At 43.8% G+C, this 18,940-nt stretch overlaps 1 protein-coding gene across 1 annotated transcript in view; it reads right to left on the reverse strand.

Annotated features, from left to right (window-relative positions):
- The window catches only part of LOC306924703 (cingulin-like), a 64,708-nt gene that overhangs the window by 30,829 nt on the left and 14,939 nt on the right, over window positions 1-18,940 (reverse strand). Inside the window, exons 2-5 of the mRNA XM_079503308.1 lie at window positions 4,932-5,167; window positions 2,785-2,982; window positions 2,061-2,219; window positions 1,440-1,524 (exon numbers count right to left, since the gene is read on the reverse strand). Of these exons, the coding sequence (XP_079359434.1) occupies window positions 1,440-1,524; window positions 2,061-2,219; window positions 2,785-2,982; window positions 4,932-5,166 (677 nt within the window). The 5' untranslated portion in view covers window position 5,167. The remainder of the gene's footprint in view (window positions 1-1,439; window positions 1,525-2,060; window positions 2,220-2,784; window positions 2,983-4,931; window positions 5,168-18,940) is intronic.

An 18,940-nucleotide genomic window follows, 5' to 3' on the forward strand; every position in this document is an offset into this window, starting at 1 on the left:
ACAAACAGTGTAAATAAGGAAGATTGTTTGCCCGTAAACCAAGGTATATTAAATGGAGGTAAGGTCACCGACGTCATTTTCGCTATCACGCAATTCCAGACGGCAGATTCGTCGCACCATTGGAGCCAAACTGCACCCGGAAGTTCGGCAGAATGCACTGGAGTCAATGAGAGCTCATGAACAAACATTATTTATGAACAATTGAGACCTTTTGTAAAGTAATCACTTCTGGAAAATAACAGAAGACATGTAACACATTATTGTCTGCTGTGTTGCTTTTCGATGTGTACACTGTGTCATTGTATAGAGGTATCTAAAGAGCAAAAAGTACGTTTCTGAACGTGCCAAGTATCGCGAGACTGCCCACCGTTTCCTGTCTGGCAGCCAAATCTCGCGAGACCCCGAAACAGAAACGATAGCTTAAATCCGCGAATAAAATGATATACTGTGTACTCTGTGTACATCGAAAAGCAAGTGATTAGAAAGCAAACTGTGATACGTCTTCTTTCATGTGCCTGAACCGATTATATGACACAGGTCTCAATGGTTCATAAATAATGTTTGTTATGAGCTGGTCCAGCTTGCTCCATTCACTGCTTTGTATAAATGTCACTTCCGGTGCGAGATTTGGCTCCCATGAAAGTGTCATGGCGCAGCACAGTCACGTGACCATGTCACTTCCTTCTCTAATTTTCCTTGCCGTAAACCAGGAAGTGAATGGCTGCACGCGCAGCAAACCAAGGAAGCTCTGAGAAGGAAGGGAAGTGGTCACGTGACTGGGCTGCGCCATGACACTTTCATGGACACTTTCATGGGAGCCAAACTACCCGGAAGTTTGGCAAAATGCACTGGAGTCAATGAGAGCTCAGTAACCAGCTCATGAACAAACATTATTTATGAACAATTGAGACCTTTTGTAAAGTAATCACTTCTGGAAAATAACAGAAGACATGTAACACATTATTGTCTGCCGTGTTGTTATTCGATGTGTAATTGTTATAGAGGTATGGTATCTAAAGAGCACAAAGTACCTCTCTGAACGCACCAAGTATCGCGAGACTTCCCACCATTTCCTGTCTGGCAGCCAAATCCTGCGATACTTCGGAGCCAGAAACGATACCTGCTGCTGTTTAGATCCTCAGATAAAATTATATACTGTGCACTCGAAAAGTAAGTGATTAGAAAACAACCTGTGATATGTCTTTCACATATTTTCCAGAAGTGATTACTTTACAAAAGGTCTCAATTGTTCATAAATAATGTTTATTATGAGCAGCAAACCAGAAAGTGAATGGCTGCGCGTGCAGCAAACCAGGAAATTAATGGCTGCGCGCGCAGCAAACCAGCTCCGGGAAGGACAAGCAAGGACCGTGATGAGGACCGTGACGAGGACCGTGCCGTGCCGTGACGGGACGGGACGTCATAGGACAAACACTGACCTGTTGGTGTGCGCGGGGACAGGACATGGATGCGTCGGGGCGGGAGGCAGGTCATGAAGGGACTGGTGGCGGCCTGGAGGACCACCTGTCAGCACACGATACAACAATGATGATTGAAGTTGCAATTATGTTTTTACATGATCGTCTAATTATTTTAATTTTGTATGGCACCGTAGTAGTATGACAAAGGAGGGCACGATTAACACTTTTGACACCACCATTGACTCTGGCGCTGTGGCTGCCCATGCCGCTAAAGAACGCACTTATAATGGTCATAACCAGTGATGATTTCGTCGACTAATACTATGACGAAAAATGTTCGTCGACTACCTGTTTTCACTGACGAAAACTAAATGGAAACTGAATGAAAACTAAGCTATGATGACTAAAACGAAGACTGAATATAAACCAAATAAAAACTAGACTAAAATGTTAGGAAGGGACTAGTGGACAAGAGATCCAGTATAAGTCATTTTACACTTGTTTGCATGCTGAACAAAGCAGATCTACAAGCTCACAACGCGTGTTTTGTAGTTAAACAACTAGTCGACTAGTACAAATCACTAGAAGTGAAAGCCCTAGCTTGGACCCACATCCATTACAGAGTAGGAGGTTCCGTACGTTGGCTTGGACCCAGCGAGCTGTTGATCTGGTTCTGGTAGGACGTCTCGTCGTCCCAACTGCTCCGGCTCTGGACCACGCCCACTCGGTCCAGGTTGCCATGGCTACCGGACAGCGGGTGCTGTGTGGTGGGACCCTCCTCCCCCGACCCTGGTCCACCTAGAACGGTCATCAAACGTTAATCCAACACCAACATGTCCGCACACGGACAAAATGTGTTCGATACATACATACATACATACATACATACAAATCTCAGAATGTTTAAGCAAATTTTAAGGACCCACAATAGGCCTATCTCACAGCCCCCTCGCCACGCCCCCTTCCGGTAGCTAGTGGTGTCATTTAACATTAGCATTTACACGTTTGTTTTCTCTGGAGAATCTAAGTACATTTCCTAAAATTCCTAAAATGTGACAGACCAATATTATTATGAAGCAAACAAGATGGTAAATCAGCTCGAACAGATAGAACAAACCTTACCTTGACAAAACAAAAGTTGTAGACTTCTTTAATGACCTCTGTTAACATGTAGTGTCTATGGAGTGACGTCACGCTATCACCACTAGCTCCGAAAGGGGGCGTGGAAAGGGGGTGGGGAAATTCTGTGAGATAGGCCTATAGAGCATGCTTTTGCCTTTTTTAAACCTCACCCATTTTAATCGTACGCACGCACACGCACAAGCACACGCGCACACACACACACACACACACACACACACACCTTGCACATCTCCCGTCTCCGTGTCCAGCAGTGACCCGTGGGAGTGGGCCCTCCTGAGCCCCTCCCCTTCTTCCGCTGGGCGTGGCTGTCCTCCTCCCCCTGGCTCCGCCCCCCTGCCCCTCCCCCGGCCCGGCAGGCTGCCGTAGGCGGGGGGGTACTGCGTCCGGAGCTGAACGCCGTACGAGTCTCCGTTCACACCTAATAGAGGGGTTATAGCAAAGGATTCAGTCAGTGTTGTTTTTTTGACAGCAAAATTTAGATTTTTAGTTTTAGTCATAGTCTTTTTTAATGTTGAATGTCACGTTTTAGTCGCCCCGGAATGTTTTGGTGTTAGTCTAGTTTTAGTCGACTAAGGGCTCCATTTTCGTCACCGCTAAACCCCTTATCCCTAAACTTCTTTGCCTTTTTTTTACTATTTTGCAAAACATTTTTGAATAGTTAAAATGGCCAGTCTACAGGCTCACAACGTGTCAATGTAGATTGGCTAGTTGAACTATTCAAAAATGTTTTTCAAAATAGTAAAAAAAAAAAAAAAAAGGTAAAGGGGATAAGGGGTTTAGCGGTGACGAAAATGGAGCCCTAAATGTCATAAGATTTTAGTCGACTATCTACAGTTGATTTAGTGGAACAAAATGTATTTCGGCGGGCCTTGATGCTGTCGTAATGGCTGATTTTACACTTGCTGAAAATAGCAGATCTACAACCTCACGACGAGTTGTGAGCTTGTAGATCTGCTATTTTCAGCATGCAACTACTAAAATGACTTATACTGGATATCTTGTCCACTAGTCCCTTCCTAACATTTTAGTCTAGTTTTTATTTGTTGTTAATTGTCAGTATATTTAGTCTTAGTTTTAGTCATCATAGCTTAGTTTTTATTGAGTTTCCATTTAGTTTTCCCCCGCGAAAAAAGGTAGTCGACGAACATTTTTCGTCTTTCATTAGTCGACAAAAACAACACTGATTCGAGTGAAAATCAACCGATAATTCCCAGTAGGTTATGTATCAAGACGATCTTATCGTCAGCCAGCACATGCTGGGAGCCTACTGAGAAACGACAAGCCTCCTCATACCCTTAACCTAAACATAACCGCAAGCACGTAGCAGCGCGGTCTCAACCTTAAAGGGGCATTCCACTCATTTTCAACATTTTACTATGTCATTAATATACCTTAGAGCTGTTGTGTGGAAATAATAAAAAGGTCCCCCCATTCTGTGTTTCCTAGAACTGGAGATCTGAAAAAAAACATTAACATGGTGAAACACATCTTGATGATGTCATCAAGATGTGTTTCACCATGTTAATGATTTTTTTCATACTTACAGTTCTAGGAAAGACAGAATGGGGGGATGTTTTTTATTATTTCCACACAACAGCTCTAAGGTATATTAAAGGGGAAAACCACCCATTTTCAACATTTGACTATGTCATTAATATACCTTAGAGCTGTTGTGTGGAAATAATAAAAAAGTCCCCCCATTCTGTGTTTCCCAGAACTGTAATTATGAAAAAAATCATTAACATGATTTTTTTCAGACCTCTAGTTCTAGGAAACACAGAATGGGGGGACCTTTTTATTATTTCCACACAACAGCTCTAAGGTATATTAATGACATAGTAAAATGTTGAAAATGAGTGGAATGCCCCTTTAATGACATAGTAAAATGTTGAAAATGAGTGGAATGCCCCTTTAACGCATGTTCGCCAACCTTAATCCTGTCGTTTTGGTCTACTGCCTACTGAGAAACGACAAGCCTCCTCATACCCTTAATCGTCATTTTCGTTTTATCAATGCCAATCGCAGCCAGTAGGCTCCCAGACTTACGTACGTAGATGGCAATAAAAAGGTGTGTGGGGGGGGGGGGGGGGGGGGGGTTCAAAAAAACCAATAAAAGGCGTAAGCCGCAAAAAAATATCTTTAATTAATTACTTAACCTTTTTTTTTTTTTTTAAGTGGATTTTCATGACAAGCAACGATTAAGTCAGTGCTCTTCAAAGGTTAGTGGAAACTAGGCAGGGAGATCTGGAACACCACTGTATAATCACAGCAGGGAAACTGTGTTAATACGTTTTTTTTAAATGGCGGTATAAATAATGATAAATAAAGAAATCAGGTTATACAGTCCCCTCCCTCCCCGATTCTCACCTCCATCTTTCAGCACCACGTAGGGCTGGCCGTGGATGCCTTGGACCCGGATGGCCACCCCGTAGCGGGCCGCCTGCGCCTTGGTGGTCCTGGTCTTCTTGGTGGCGGAGGAGGAGGAGGAGGGGGTCGCCGCCGCCGGGAGACCCCCGCCCGCGTCGCGCAGGTCGTCGATGAAGCGGATCTGAACGCCATGGTCCACGGAGCTCCTCTGGGCGGACGCTGGCACCGCCGCCATGCTGCGGAGAGGACAGAGCAGCGTTGATTTTAGTCGTCGACTAAAACTAAGGCGAAAAATGTTCGTCGACTACCTTTTTCCACTGACGAAAACGAAATAAAAACTAAGCTATGATGACTAAAACTATGACTAAATATACCGTCGATTTTGTCAACAAATACCAACTAGACTAAAATGTTAGGACTAGTGGACAAGAGATCCAGTAGAAGTCATTTTACACTTGGTTGCATGATGAAAATAGCAGATCGGCTATTTTCAGCAAGTGTAAAATCAGCCATTACAACGACATCGATGCCCACCATATACATTTTAGTCGACTAAATCAACTAACACTAGACTAACACTAAAATATTCCAGGAGACTAAAATGTGACTAAAACTAAATTAAGTTTCATTCCAAAGACTATGAATAAAACTAATATAGAAATGTTCTACCAAAAACAACACTGGGACCGATCAGAGCACCGTTTGACAGCCGCCATGCTGCGGAGAGGACAGAGCAGTGTTGATTTTAGTCGTCGACTAAAACTATAAGACGAAAAATGTTCGTCGACTACCTTTTTCACTGACAAAAACAAAATAAAAACAAAGCTATGATGACTAAAACTATGACTAAATATATACTGTCGATTTTGTCAACACATAAAAACTAGACTAAAATGTTAGGAAGGGACTAGTGGACCAGAGATCCAGTATAAGTCATGTTACACTTGGTTGGCTGAAAATAGCCGATCTACAATCGGCTATTTTCAGAAAGTGTAAAATCAGTCATTAAGACGACATCAAGGCGCGCCAGAACACATTTTAGTCGACTAAATCAACTGTACATTTAGTCGACTAAAATGTATTGTATTATTTTCTCCTGTGAGGCACTTTGGTCAATTTTGGTTGTGTGAAATGTTCTATATAAATAAGGTTGATTTGATTTGATTTGATTTGACGATGGTTGGTGGTGACATCCCAGCTCCCCTCCACCTTATATCTGCTGTGTCGCCCCTCCATCAATGATTACGGTGTGTAGAGATAGTGTTAGTTTCACTCTGCCCTATAAACACACGCCCAACCCCGCCCCCCCATGACCTCCGAGCTGACCTCCATAAACAAACACCTGGCTGGCATCTCTACTTCCTGACCGTTGTCCCCAGCCAATGAGTAAAAATAAGAAAAGGCCGCACACACGTAGCCACGATGCTGTATATTTATTGAAAATAAACCAACGTTTCGACCTTTCGGCCTTCTTCAGGGAATAAACAAGCCAGAGGACAAACACACACTTATAGGGGAGCAACAACAGGTGGACTCCATAGGGGGTGTGGTCGTCATCAGGAAAAACCAATCAAGATGATTGGGAAGCCATTTTGAGGCGAATAACAATGCATAAATGACAAATATAACCAGAATAAATAAACATTCAATGCACAAGATGTGTTTACCGTTTGGCTATGTGCAATAATAAATACATTTTCAGTAATTGGATCATCCGTCAGGTTGACATATTATACACAGATCTATATACAAAACCCACAGACCGTAACAGTCTGTTGAGAGCCGATAGCCACCACCCCCTTCCTCTTAAAAATAGTCTTCCTTACAGCCAGTTCTGCAGACTGAAACGCATTTGCAAAAATGAGTGACTAATTTCAAGCATGTGAAAACTATGACCCACAAGTTCAAAGAGCGTGGGTATACTGAACGGCAATTGAATTCGGCCATTGACAAGATCAGTAATAGATCTAGAGCTGACCTCTTCACAACTGCCCCTAAAAATAAAAATAGTAATTCGATGCCCCTTTTTATTACTAAAATCAATCAATTAAGCCTATCCTTTACAGGCATTGGCACATTCTACAAACGGATCCACAGTTGTGTAATGTTTTCACTGACCCCCCTCGAGTTGTGTTCAAACGAGGCAGAAATCTGAGGGACTCACTTGTCCACTCAGATCTCCCCCCTCCTAAAGTAGTGTCTCAGCGCACTTTGACCCCCATCCCACAGGGAAACTACAAATGTGGTGCCTGTGCCCAGTGCAACAGCACTGTAAAATGCACTAGTTTCAAGCACCCACATTCAGGTAAAAGCATTCCCATCAAAAGTACATGTACTACTCAAGGGGTGATATACATAATCTATTGTCCTTGTGGCAAATACTATGTGGGCAAAACCACACGTGCCCTTAAGACCCGTATTAGTGAGCACCGCAGTGCCATTAGATGTAAAAATCTTACTTCTCCTATTGCTACACACTTTTTAGAGGCTGGCCATCATATCTCTGCTCTCCGTTATATAGGCATCGAAAAGGTCCCTGCCAACAGAAGAGGGGGTGATCATGACAAAGCACTGCTGAAGAGAGAATCCTACTGGATATCAACCCTCAACACCCTTGCCCCTAATGGCCTTAACATTTTAAGAGTTTTCCTGTGACAGCTGGTAGAGCTTAATGTTTGCAAACCTTTTTTTCAAACCCATTCCCCTCTACCTGTGTCCTCCAGTGTTTACTGCAAATATAATTCTTGTTGACTCTATACAAAATATATTTTTGCCACTTAAAATTGTAATAAGTATGGTCTATAATATAACAGACCCTCAGGTGCCCTACCTATTCGGCCTTCTCTCTTTCAGGAGTTTGACCAAAGAACTGCCCTGTTCCCTTTAATTTATTTACCTTTCATAGTGTTTTGAGTGTTTTCTTTGTATAACTAATATATTCTGTCTCCCCAGCTTTTTCTAGATGATTTATAATATTTATTAAATGTATTTAAATCTCTTAAATTAATATAAAAATGCTATTGCAAATATTTAACCAATTACTGAAAATGTATTTATTATTGCACATAGCCAAACAGTAAACACATCTTGTGCATTGAATGTTTATTTATTCTGGTTATATTTGTCATTTATGCATTGTTATTCGCCTCAAAATGGCTTCCCAATCATCTTGATTGGTTTTTCCTGATGACGACCACACCCCCTATGGAGTCCACCTGTTTTTGCTCCCCTATAAGTGTGTGTTTGTCCTCTGGCTTGTTTATTCCCTGAAGAAGGCCGAAAGGTCGAAACGTTGGTTTCTTTTCAATAAATATACAGCATCGTGGCTACGTGTGTGCGGCCTTTTCTTATTTTTACATATTTACTGCCTTAGGCCAGCACCTCACCAATACTGGTGTGTGCCCTTTCCTGCTTTGTCCCCCAGCCAATGAGACCTTATGCCCAGGTGGTTATATATATGCCTATAGCACTAAAGCAGGGGTGCCCAAACTTTTTTCACTGAGGGCCACATACAGGAAAATATAGGAAGGGCTGGGCCACCCACTAGAGATGAGGTATATCGCCTCACCTGTCGTGTATTAAAGTTAGCAAAATCAATCAAATGTAGGTAAATTATGCTTGATAATTGAATATGCTTACAGAAATAAAACAGCCTACATCACAACTTTCCATAAATGGGTTTTCATTTATTTTGTATCCAGCATATGGCCAAAGCATTAGTAGTGAGTAGACGACCAGAAGGAAAAAAAAGCAATCCTCAGACAAAAATAAAAGTAAAAAAAGACTGCCTGTAGTCTGGAAAAGTTCAGTGTGCGTTTGTGTGTCCTGGAGTGGGACTTTTCACACTGTGACAGAGCATCGCCACCTTTGACAGTCCCCCAAAAGCCCATTGTTGAAAGCATGGGAGAACCACCCAGCCTGGATGAGGTGATGGATGCGATTAAGAACATGAAAAACAACAAGGCTGCTGGGCCCGACGGCATCCCAGCAGAAGTCCTAAAGAAAGGAGGACCCGACCTTCTTACGCACATCCATGCCCTGCTTCATAAAATCTGGGAAGAAGAGGAAATCCCTGCACAGCTTAGGGATGCCTTAATTGTCTCCATATTTAAGAAGGGAGACAAGGCAGACTGCGGAAACTACCGTGGCATCTCTCTCCTGTCCACCATAGGGAAGGCTCTAGCTCGCGTGCTGGCCAACAGACTCACTCCCCTGTCAGAAAACATCCTTCCTGAGTCTCAGAGTGGATTTCGCCCAAACAGAGGCACTACTGACATGGTTTTCACTATTCGTCAACTGCAGGAAAAATGCCGGGAACAAAATCAAGCACTATACATGGCCTTCATAGACCTCACCAAAGCCTTTGACTCAGTGAACCGCCATGCCCTCTGGCTGGTTCTGGCAAAGATTGGCTGCCCAGAAAAGTATGTCCGGGTACTGAGACTGCTGCATGACAATATGTCAGCCACAGTACTTAGCGGCAGTGGAGACGAAACTGAACCCTTCCGGGTCGACACAGGAGTCAAACAGGGATGTGTCATCGCTCCAACACTATTCTCCATCTTTATTGCTGCTATCCTCCATCTCACAAGCATGCATCTGCCCCAGGGAGTCGACATCATGTACAGGACTGACGGTCAACTCCTCAACATCAACCGTTTCAGGGCTAAAGGTCAAACCACCACCGTATCAATCATGGAGCTGCAGTATGCGGACGACAACGCCCTTGTAGCCCTTTCGGAAGAGGACCTACAGTCCATCTTATCCGCATTTGCGAAAGCATACAAACAGCTTGGTCTGGCCATTAACATAAAAAAGACCCAAATCCTCCACCAACCACCACCAAACAGCAGTACACCTGTCCTACCCCCCAACATCTCCATCGACAACGTCACACTGGAAAATGTGGACCACTTCCCATACCTCGGCAGCCTCCTATCCTCAAATGCTGTCATCGATGATGAAATACACCATCGCCTCAGTTGTGCCAGTGGCTCTTTCTCAAGGCTAAGGAAGAGAGTCTTTGAGAACCGCGACCTCCAACCAAAGACCAAAATCTTGGTATACAAAGCTGTGGTGCTCCCCACTCTTCTGTATGGGTCAGAGGCCTGGACCACATACAGCAGGCACATAAAGGCACTTGAGACGTACCATCAGAGGTGTCTCCGGAAAATCCTCAGGATTAGCTGGGAGGACCGACGCACTAACACCAGCGTCCTGGAGGAGGCAAACGTTCTCACCATCACTGCCACCATTGCCCAAAACCAGCTCAGATGGACTGGCCATGTTGTCCGCATGCCTGACTCTCGCCTCCCAAAACAAGTCCTGTACTCCCAGCTTGTTAAAGGGAAACGGGCCCCGGGAGGTCAAAAGAAGAGGTATAAGGACAATATTAAAACAATCCTAAAGAAGTGCCACATTGACCTCAAAGCTTGGGAAGACAAGGCAACAGACAGGACGACCTGGAGAAACCTTGTCCGTGAGGGTGCTGTAAAGTATGATAATGACCTCCGCCATGCTGCACAGGACAAGCGCAGACTCAGAAAGGAGAGAACATCCAGTAAACCGGTCCAACCCAAACCCACCACTACATTCCCCTGTCCACACTGCACCAGAATAATCGGGTCCAGAATCGGCCTCCATCGCCACCTGACGACCCACAAGGACCAAGAAGGAGGACAGTCATACTCGGATACGAGTGACCGCCGATGATGATGGTGTGTGTGTGTGTGTGTGTGTGTGTGTGTGTGTGTGTGTGTGTGTGTGTGTGTGTGTGTGTGTGTGTGTGTGTGTGTGTGTGTGTGTGTGTACTGGTCAAAAAGGGTTGGAACTTGGCAGCACATTCTCAAAACAGCAGCCTCATACTTCTTAGTCAGGATGGGGGTCCCCCTTCACAGCCCTGTATAAAGAGGGAAAAATAAGGGGAAAGGGGATGGGTATATTTAAGCTTATTATGCAAATAATTTATTGGGCTTGTTAACAGCACTTGCAATGCTTTGATGCACAGACATCTTGGACCCAGGTGTGTGTGTGTGTGTGTGTGTGTGTGTGTGTGTTAGAAAATGTATTAAGTAATTGGGCTTGTTAACACGAATACTGTGTAATATAGTTTTAACTCACCTATAATAGGAACAGCAGTTGCACTTAGTGGGAGCAGTGAAGTTGCACTTTGGACTGAAGGATGGCTGGCAGGTCAGGAGTAAGTTTGGTGGTTGAGATGCGAAGGACATCACAGAGATGGCTGTCGGTCATTTTGGTTCTCAATCTGCTTTTGTTCAGAGTTAACAGAGAAAATGTTTGCTCACATATGTATGTTGAGCCGAACAGGCTCATCATTCTTTTTGCGTGGCGTCTCATCAGAGGAAACTTTGCCTTTTCCAAGCTCCGGTAGAAGTCGGGTAAGGAGAGAAGCTGATGTTGATTCTTCAGAGAATTATCACACTGCATTTCGATAAGTTCTAATTGCAGACTGTCTTCGACTTCTTCTGCATCCATCAGGAAGGGAGTCGAGAACAGCTTGATTTCTTTCTCAATGTTTTTTTTTTTTCTCAAAATCTTTGAAGCGCTGACTGAATTCTGTCATGAGAGATGTGATCACAGACACATATTTCCCCTTTTTAGCAGAAAGGTTGGCATTTGGAAAAGCTGATTTTATTTCGGACAGCGTGGGGAAGTGCGCAACATTGAAGTTGCGTAGGTGTGTCTCAAAGAGACGCAGCTTCACACAGAATGCTTTCATGTGCGCATACAATTGTGGTACAAGCTGGTCTTTGCCTTGTAGGCTCTTGTTCAGTGTGTTAAGGTGACCAGTAAGATCCACTAGAAATGCCAGGTCTGCCAACCATAGTGGGTCACTCAGCTCATGAAGAGGTCGGTCCTTCTCTTTCAAAAACTGGTCAATTTCTGATCTCAGGGAATAAAACCGCTGCAGCACGTAGCCACGACTTAGCCAGCGCACATGAGAATGGTAGAGTACGTCCCCATATTCAGCATCGACATCAGAACGGAATTCTTGGAATTGTCTGTGGTAGAGCCCTCGTGCTCGAATTATGTTGACAGTTTTCACAACAGTGTCCATCACATCGTCAAGCTGGACTTTGTTGGCACAGAGGGCTTCTTGGTGAATGATACAGTGCATTTTAACAGCCACACCTCCTGCCTCTTTCACCTTGGCACACACCATAGAGGCCATTCCTTTGCGCTCGCCTGTCATTGCTGGAGCCCCATCCGTTGTAACGCCACACATCTTATCCCATTTAAGTCCCATCTTGTCAATTGCATCTGACACAGCTTCAAAAATGTCCTTACCCGTTGTTGTGCCCTTTAGACTACTAAGATCAAGCAGCTCTTCCGTAACGCAAAAGTTATCGTCAACTCCCCGCAAAAAAATTAACAACTGTGCAGTGTCTGTGGCGTCTGTGCTCTCATCACATGCAATCGAGTAAAAATCTAAAGCACAAGCTTTATCTGACACTTGATGTTTTAAGTTAGCTGACAAGTCTTCAATTCGCCGCACAACTGTGTTTCTGGACATGCTTACGTCGTTGAATTTCTGCAGCTTTTCCGGGCACATTATTCCTGCCACTGTAGTGAGGCACTGTTTTATGAAATCACCATCTGAGAAGGCTTTCCCGTGTCGGGCAATGAGTTGAGCTACCTCGTAGCTGGCTATTGTGGCATTTTCTTGTGTTTTATTAGCACGGACAAAATGCTGTTGTTGTTGAGCGAGCAGGCTAGCTGCCATTTGATTAACTTTCTCGTCTCGGCTCGGCACCAGTGTAGGATGTGTAGGTCTGATGTTTGGTTTCGTAGTGTCGTCGTACATTATAATCTTTCATCGCGGCAACAGTTTCATTGCAAATCAAACAGACACACTTCCCCTTGACTTCTATGAAGAAATATTCATTCTTCCATCGTGTCTGATATTTTCTGCACTCACTAGCTATTTTGCGTTTCTTTTCCATTTTTGGTCACTCGAGTGGGAACGGGGAAAACGTGTCTTAGGTATCGCTTGTGTCACGTGTGTGGTTTTGTGTAGAGCTGCCTTGTTCAAGAGTCAAGACACTGAAGAAGACAGTAGCTCCACCTAGTGTTAAAACTAAGAAATACAATACAGTCAAGTGCAAGTTTCATGTGCGGGGCTGCGGGCCATATGCCATTATATTTTTAGAATTTGATAAGGGCCAATTAAAAATGGATCACGGGCCGCAGTTGGCCCGCGGGCCGTATAGTTTAAACTAAAGCACTAATATGTCAAAATGTTTATGACCTTTTTCTTTTTCTTTTTGTATTCAGACAGCCAGCAATGGGTAGAACAAAAATAATTTAGTCTCTGTGACACATTTAGGGGCCGCAATCGGCATTCAAAGTAGCCTCGGTCACCCAGGCTTACTTATCTGCGAAAAGAAAAGCCTGGTCACGACGTAAGGCAGAGAAGCTATCGGCGGATGTATCGTCCGGAACATCCGTCAGATGTATTTCCCCCGGATACGATATTTTCCCGACCAATCACAACACTTGTTTCATTCGCGGAGAATGTGAACTGATTTGTAAAGCATTCATTTCCTTGGGCGATACTTCCGCTAAAATCCCGCAACTTCCGCCCAAACAAATGATAGCCTTTTCAGCGTAGGTCTTGCCCAGGGTGCATTCAAAGATGTTCCTAGAAGCTTTGTCATTGGTCGAAAAAAAACCCGGTCGCAATGACTAACCAATCAGGAAGCAGACAGGCAAATCGACCAATGACAAAGCTTCTAGGAAAAAATAAATTAAAAAAATAGTGCCGTGATGTTTTGCCACCCTAAAACATTATCATCGGGTATTATCATTATTTAAGCCATTTAGGCCTGACGTCGAAATTTATAAAATGTCTTCTAAACAGTTTGTCAGGATGTGCGCCACATTTTCACAAACACTATGCCTAAACTTAACCTTAACCCTAATCTCACAGAATAAAAACCTCAAAACCACGCTATGGTCATGGAGTGTGGGTCATGACCGAAATAATAAGGTTGCGATTACATGCGGCCGAAATGAGTTTTCTTGGACGGGTGGCTGGCATCTCCCTTAGAGATAGGGTGAGAAGTTCAGTCACACGAGAGAGACTCGGAGTAGAACCGCTGCTCCTTCGCCTGGAAAGGAGCCAGCTTAGGTGGCTCGGGGACTCTGGTTAGGATGCCTCTCGGGCGTCTCTCTAGGGAGGTCCTCGATACACGTCCCACTGGGAGGAGACCCCGGGGCAGACCAAGGCGCAGTTGGAGGAAACACATCGACTCACTGGCCTTGGAACGTCTCGGAATCCCCCAGGAGGAAGTCACTAATGTTGCTCTGGAGAGGGAAGTCTGGAGCACTCTGGTGGAGCTGTTGCCCCCGCGACCCGACTACAGATAAGCGGTTGAAGATGGATGGATGGAAAACCACGCCCGCCTGGGCGAAAGCTCTGCATAATAGGCAGTCCCGCTCCACCACACACGATGTACCCAGAGCCACAGAGAGAGAGAGAGAGAGAGAGAGAGAGAGAGAGAGAGAGAGAGTTGCGTCACGCTTTGATCTCACCAGTGTTGTTTTCGTCGACTAAAACTATGACGAGAAATGTTCGTCGACTACCTTTTTTCACTGACGAGAACTAAATGAAAACTAAGCCATGATGACTAAAACTGTGAACAAATATATTGACAATTTCATCAACGAATAAAAACTAGACTAAAATGTTAGGAAGGGACTAGTGGACAAGAGATCCAGTATAAGTCATTTTACACTACAAATAGACAATCTACAAGCTCGCTGTGACGCGTTGTGAGCTTGCAGATCGGCTATTTTCAGGAAGTGTAAAATCAGCCATTACGACGGCATCAAGGCCCGCCAAAATACATTTTAGTCGACTAAATCAAGTGTAGATTTAGTCGACTAAAATCTAATGATAATAGTCGACTAAAACACGAACAAATTCTAGGTGACTAAAATGTGACTAAAACTAAGTGAAAACTATTCAAGAGACTACGACTAAAACTAAAATCAAAATGTTCTGTCAAAAACAACACTCCTGTAGTTCAAAACATTAGAACTTCCTCTTTTTTTTGGTTAGTTATTCACAAATAAATTACAGAGAGCTGAACTATTTGTCAATGTAATTGTCTCCACCAGGCCGAAGGCATGGGGAGAGAGTATGTTTTGCACTCCGTCCGTGTGTGTGTCCGTCCTTCCGTCCGTCTGTTACCAGCTAATCTCCGGCACCGTTAACCCGGTCGATGCCAAACTTTGCACACACACTCCCTGGATGCCAACGATGAACCTCTGCCCCACATTTTCCAGAACGGCCTGTTATAGCGCCACCATGAGGCAGCTTTTCACATTTTTGACCTAAAACTGCACCGATCTGCGTGAAACGTTGCATGCACACTCCCTAGAGGCCAAGGACAAACCTTTGACCTGCATTTTCCGCATCTGCCTTTTATAGCGCCACCAGGAGGCCGACTTTTGTAAAACACATTTTTTGATATTACTCCTCCAGATTCTGTCCAAAAATCTCACAAATCGTTACACAGTATCTCTATGGTCATGTGCTCAAGTTGGATCTGTCCGATATTTCATATTCCATCCTAATTGGCTATAATTGGCTTTCACAGTTTGCAAGATTGCCCCGTTTTGAACAAAAGCCTCAAATCATGAACGCAGCATGCAATTTACATGAAATCTTTCACACATTTTCTTACTAGGCTGAGGAATATATCCCACCCTTTTCACATTGGCCTGTTATAGCGCCACCAACAGGTTGATTTTTGCAAAACACATTTTTGGAACAAAATGCCTCAAATCATCCAATAGGCCTTATGCAGCCGACACTTCCGCGTTCAGCTTGGGCCGCCGGAACGCTTCCGGTCGGGAGAAACTCATTCACTGTGAACGTACGGTCGTGATTTTGTAGGAATAAAGTTCAGTACTTTATACAACACTATTTCATTTGATAATGTGATGCCATAGTTTTTCATAGTTTGTATTATTTGTGTTGCGACGTTGACATGATGACATGAGTTAGAAACGTCTTAAATCTCCTGTTAAAAACGAGAGCTCTTCATGTATTTCTCCGTTGTTGCCATGTCCCGCTTGTTATAAGCGAATTGGGGCTTGGCTTCTTTTCATAGACCTGATTGCTTATTTCTCTCACACAATTTGGCGACACCTACCTCTCGTCTCCAGCTGTTATACACAGCAGTGTAAACAACCGGTGTTGCCAGATTTTTCTAGTTTGTATTAATTTCATATATGTTCCATTTTTCAACCACCAGTGGTCCTTGAGGGGGTTCCAGGTGGTCCCCAGTTAAAATTCTAAAAAATGGCTTCTAAATCCTAACAGTTTTCTGAAATACCCATGTTTCTGTATCAGTGGTGCTCAATATTTCATGTCAAGGACCCCTAGAATTATATATGTATTTGGCCGCCGACCCCCATTTGAAAATATGTTGTTCCAGGAACCCCCCCAGAAGCAAAGATTGGAGTTAAAAACTTTCACTCTGAAAGAATATATAGTCAATGATTTGAGGCACATTTTCACGATTTGTCAAAAATAGCAGAACTACAAGCTCATAGCGCGGCACGCAAATAGCTAAAGTATAACATAATCCTTAAAACACCAAAAGGGGTTCCCGCCCAAAATGGGTAGAGTTGGTAGACAAATTGACCCTTATAGATCTTTAACTCTTGAGAGCGTAACATGAAACCAAATGGACCCTTTGGTTTCGTGTTACGCTCTCAAGACTATTGTTTAAAAAAAAACAGCATTTCTTAATTTACAAGATGTCTACACAATTAGACAATGAAGAATAATTGTTATTTTGATCAACGACGTTTGCCTGTCATCTCTCAGCATGGAACTGTGGACAAACTCTTAACCAACAACAAAATATGAGATGCTACATCTCATCAAATGTTGGTCCGTTACTTAAAATACTGAATAAATTATGGACCTTGATATGAAAAGGGTTGATATCATGGATTTTACACATTAAATACTGGTTCATTTTTGGAACCAGACCTTCAAAATCTCTTCAAAATCCGTCAACAAGGCCTGCCGTATGCACTGGATAAATATGTGCGTGACATTTATTTTTCTTTTTTTAAAACAATGTTTTATCATATAGGAAAACTATTGGTGGAGAGGTTTGTCTACCTACCCTAAACCATGTTATGCTTAGCTGTGATTGGACCATATCAGTTTGGGGAGGGGCTTAGCTATAGGTCAATTAGAGAATGAAGTTCTATGACTATTCACTTCACAGGCCGCCTTCTCTCGGTTTTATATAGAGTTCTGTACCTACAGTAATCAAATGTAACAGGTTACCGCTATGTATACGCGCAATACGCACTGCACGTATGGCAACACGCCAAGTGGGGAAACAAAATGTGTCAAAAAGTGCCAAGCCGACCCTCATAATAACACATTTTTATGCAGGGCAGCCGTGTGCGTCCTCACAAAACGGCAAAAATAGCCGATCTGAATGAGGAATTGCAGCGCTCTGTCGGAAGGCAGCACAAATATCCTACGAGTAGGGCAACCAAATGGTCAGCTACGTCCCTGGTCCCCCGACACCAGATCCTGTCCAACTGAATAACGGCCCACCCAATGGACAGGGGGGGTCCATGGCCCACCCAGTACGTATCAATGTGAGGTTCCTTGACATGAGAGGAGCTCCCTGCTGAACAAAAGCAGCATTGAACTCACGCTAATTGTCACTAACAAAACTGACCCATATTACACAGCCAGTCTCTGTCCCCACCCTCAGTGTCGCTCGCACGCACGCACGCACGCACGCACACACGCACCACGTTCATTCAAACACTTGTATTTGTAGATAGTTTACTCTCCCCGTGAAGTCTTGACATACAACAAGGACAATGGTTGTTTGTATAACATTCCTTTACAGTCAATGAATAATCCCAAAAGAATGAGAAAACACAAAGACATTGGCGTTGGGTGAAATCAGCCCTCAGCTATCCCTTCAAGAAATATAAAATGGTAAAATGGTAAATGGTGCATTTATATAGCGCCTTCAACCAAGGCGCTTTACAGAGATTGTGCATTACATTCACCCATTCACACACACATGCATACACCGATGGCAGCGGAAACCATGCAAGGCACCAACTAGCACATCGGGAGCAATTAGGGGTTCAGTGTCTTGCTCAAGGACACTTCGACGGTAACTCTGGGGGAGCCCGGGTTCGAACTGGCAACCTTACGGTTACCATCCAGCCACTCAACCCCTGAGCCACCACCGCCACAAATATGGGAGGAGATGGGGAGGGAAGCCAGCTCGTAGCATGGCTCGTTAGGCAGTAGACTTTCAATCCGTACCTCCTGGGTTCAAATCCTGCTCATGCCATCATTTTTGTGTCCACCGCAAACAACTTTTTCTTTTTGGCGGGTAAGGTGAAGTTTGCTTTGGTCCGACATGCGTTGCGTCGTGCTTGCGGTTAGGGTTAGGTTTGGGGTTAGGGTTAGTAATACTAATGGCCGACATACAGTACAGATTAAAAGTTCACTCGTAAAGTGAACACTGGGTTCCCCCTAGTATTTCTGTCAGATATAGAGCGTCGCAGTCCCGCCCCCTCGAGAGACCCGGAAAAGAAATCCCTGTTCATTTTCCTCATAGACTTTTCAGAAAAGTATTTATTTAAAGACGTTTACACCGCGGACAAAGCCAACTCTTGTCGTGACAAATCATGACAATAAACACAAATGCTTTGGGCCAAACAAAGAATTAGAAAGTAGAAAAAAACAGCAGGTTACAACACTTTTTTTTTTGTTTTTCTTCTTTGTAATTATTTGTTTGGTCCAAAATATTGTGTTTGTTGTCATGATTTGTCACGACTCGAGTTGGCTTCGTACTAGGGATGTCGGGGGTTAACCGGCTAACCGGTTAGCCGACCGTTAAGAAACATCCGAATATTCTTATCAGCTTAATTTCCGCATTTTCCTGATGGTATTTATTTTGGTCATGGGGAGATGTCAT

Source organism: Electrona antarctica, assembly GCF_951216825.1.
Source record: "Electrona antarctica genome assembly, chromosome: 6".
Classification (NCBI taxonomy): Eukaryota; Metazoa; Chordata; class Actinopteri; order Myctophiformes; family Myctophidae; genus Electrona; species Electrona antarctica.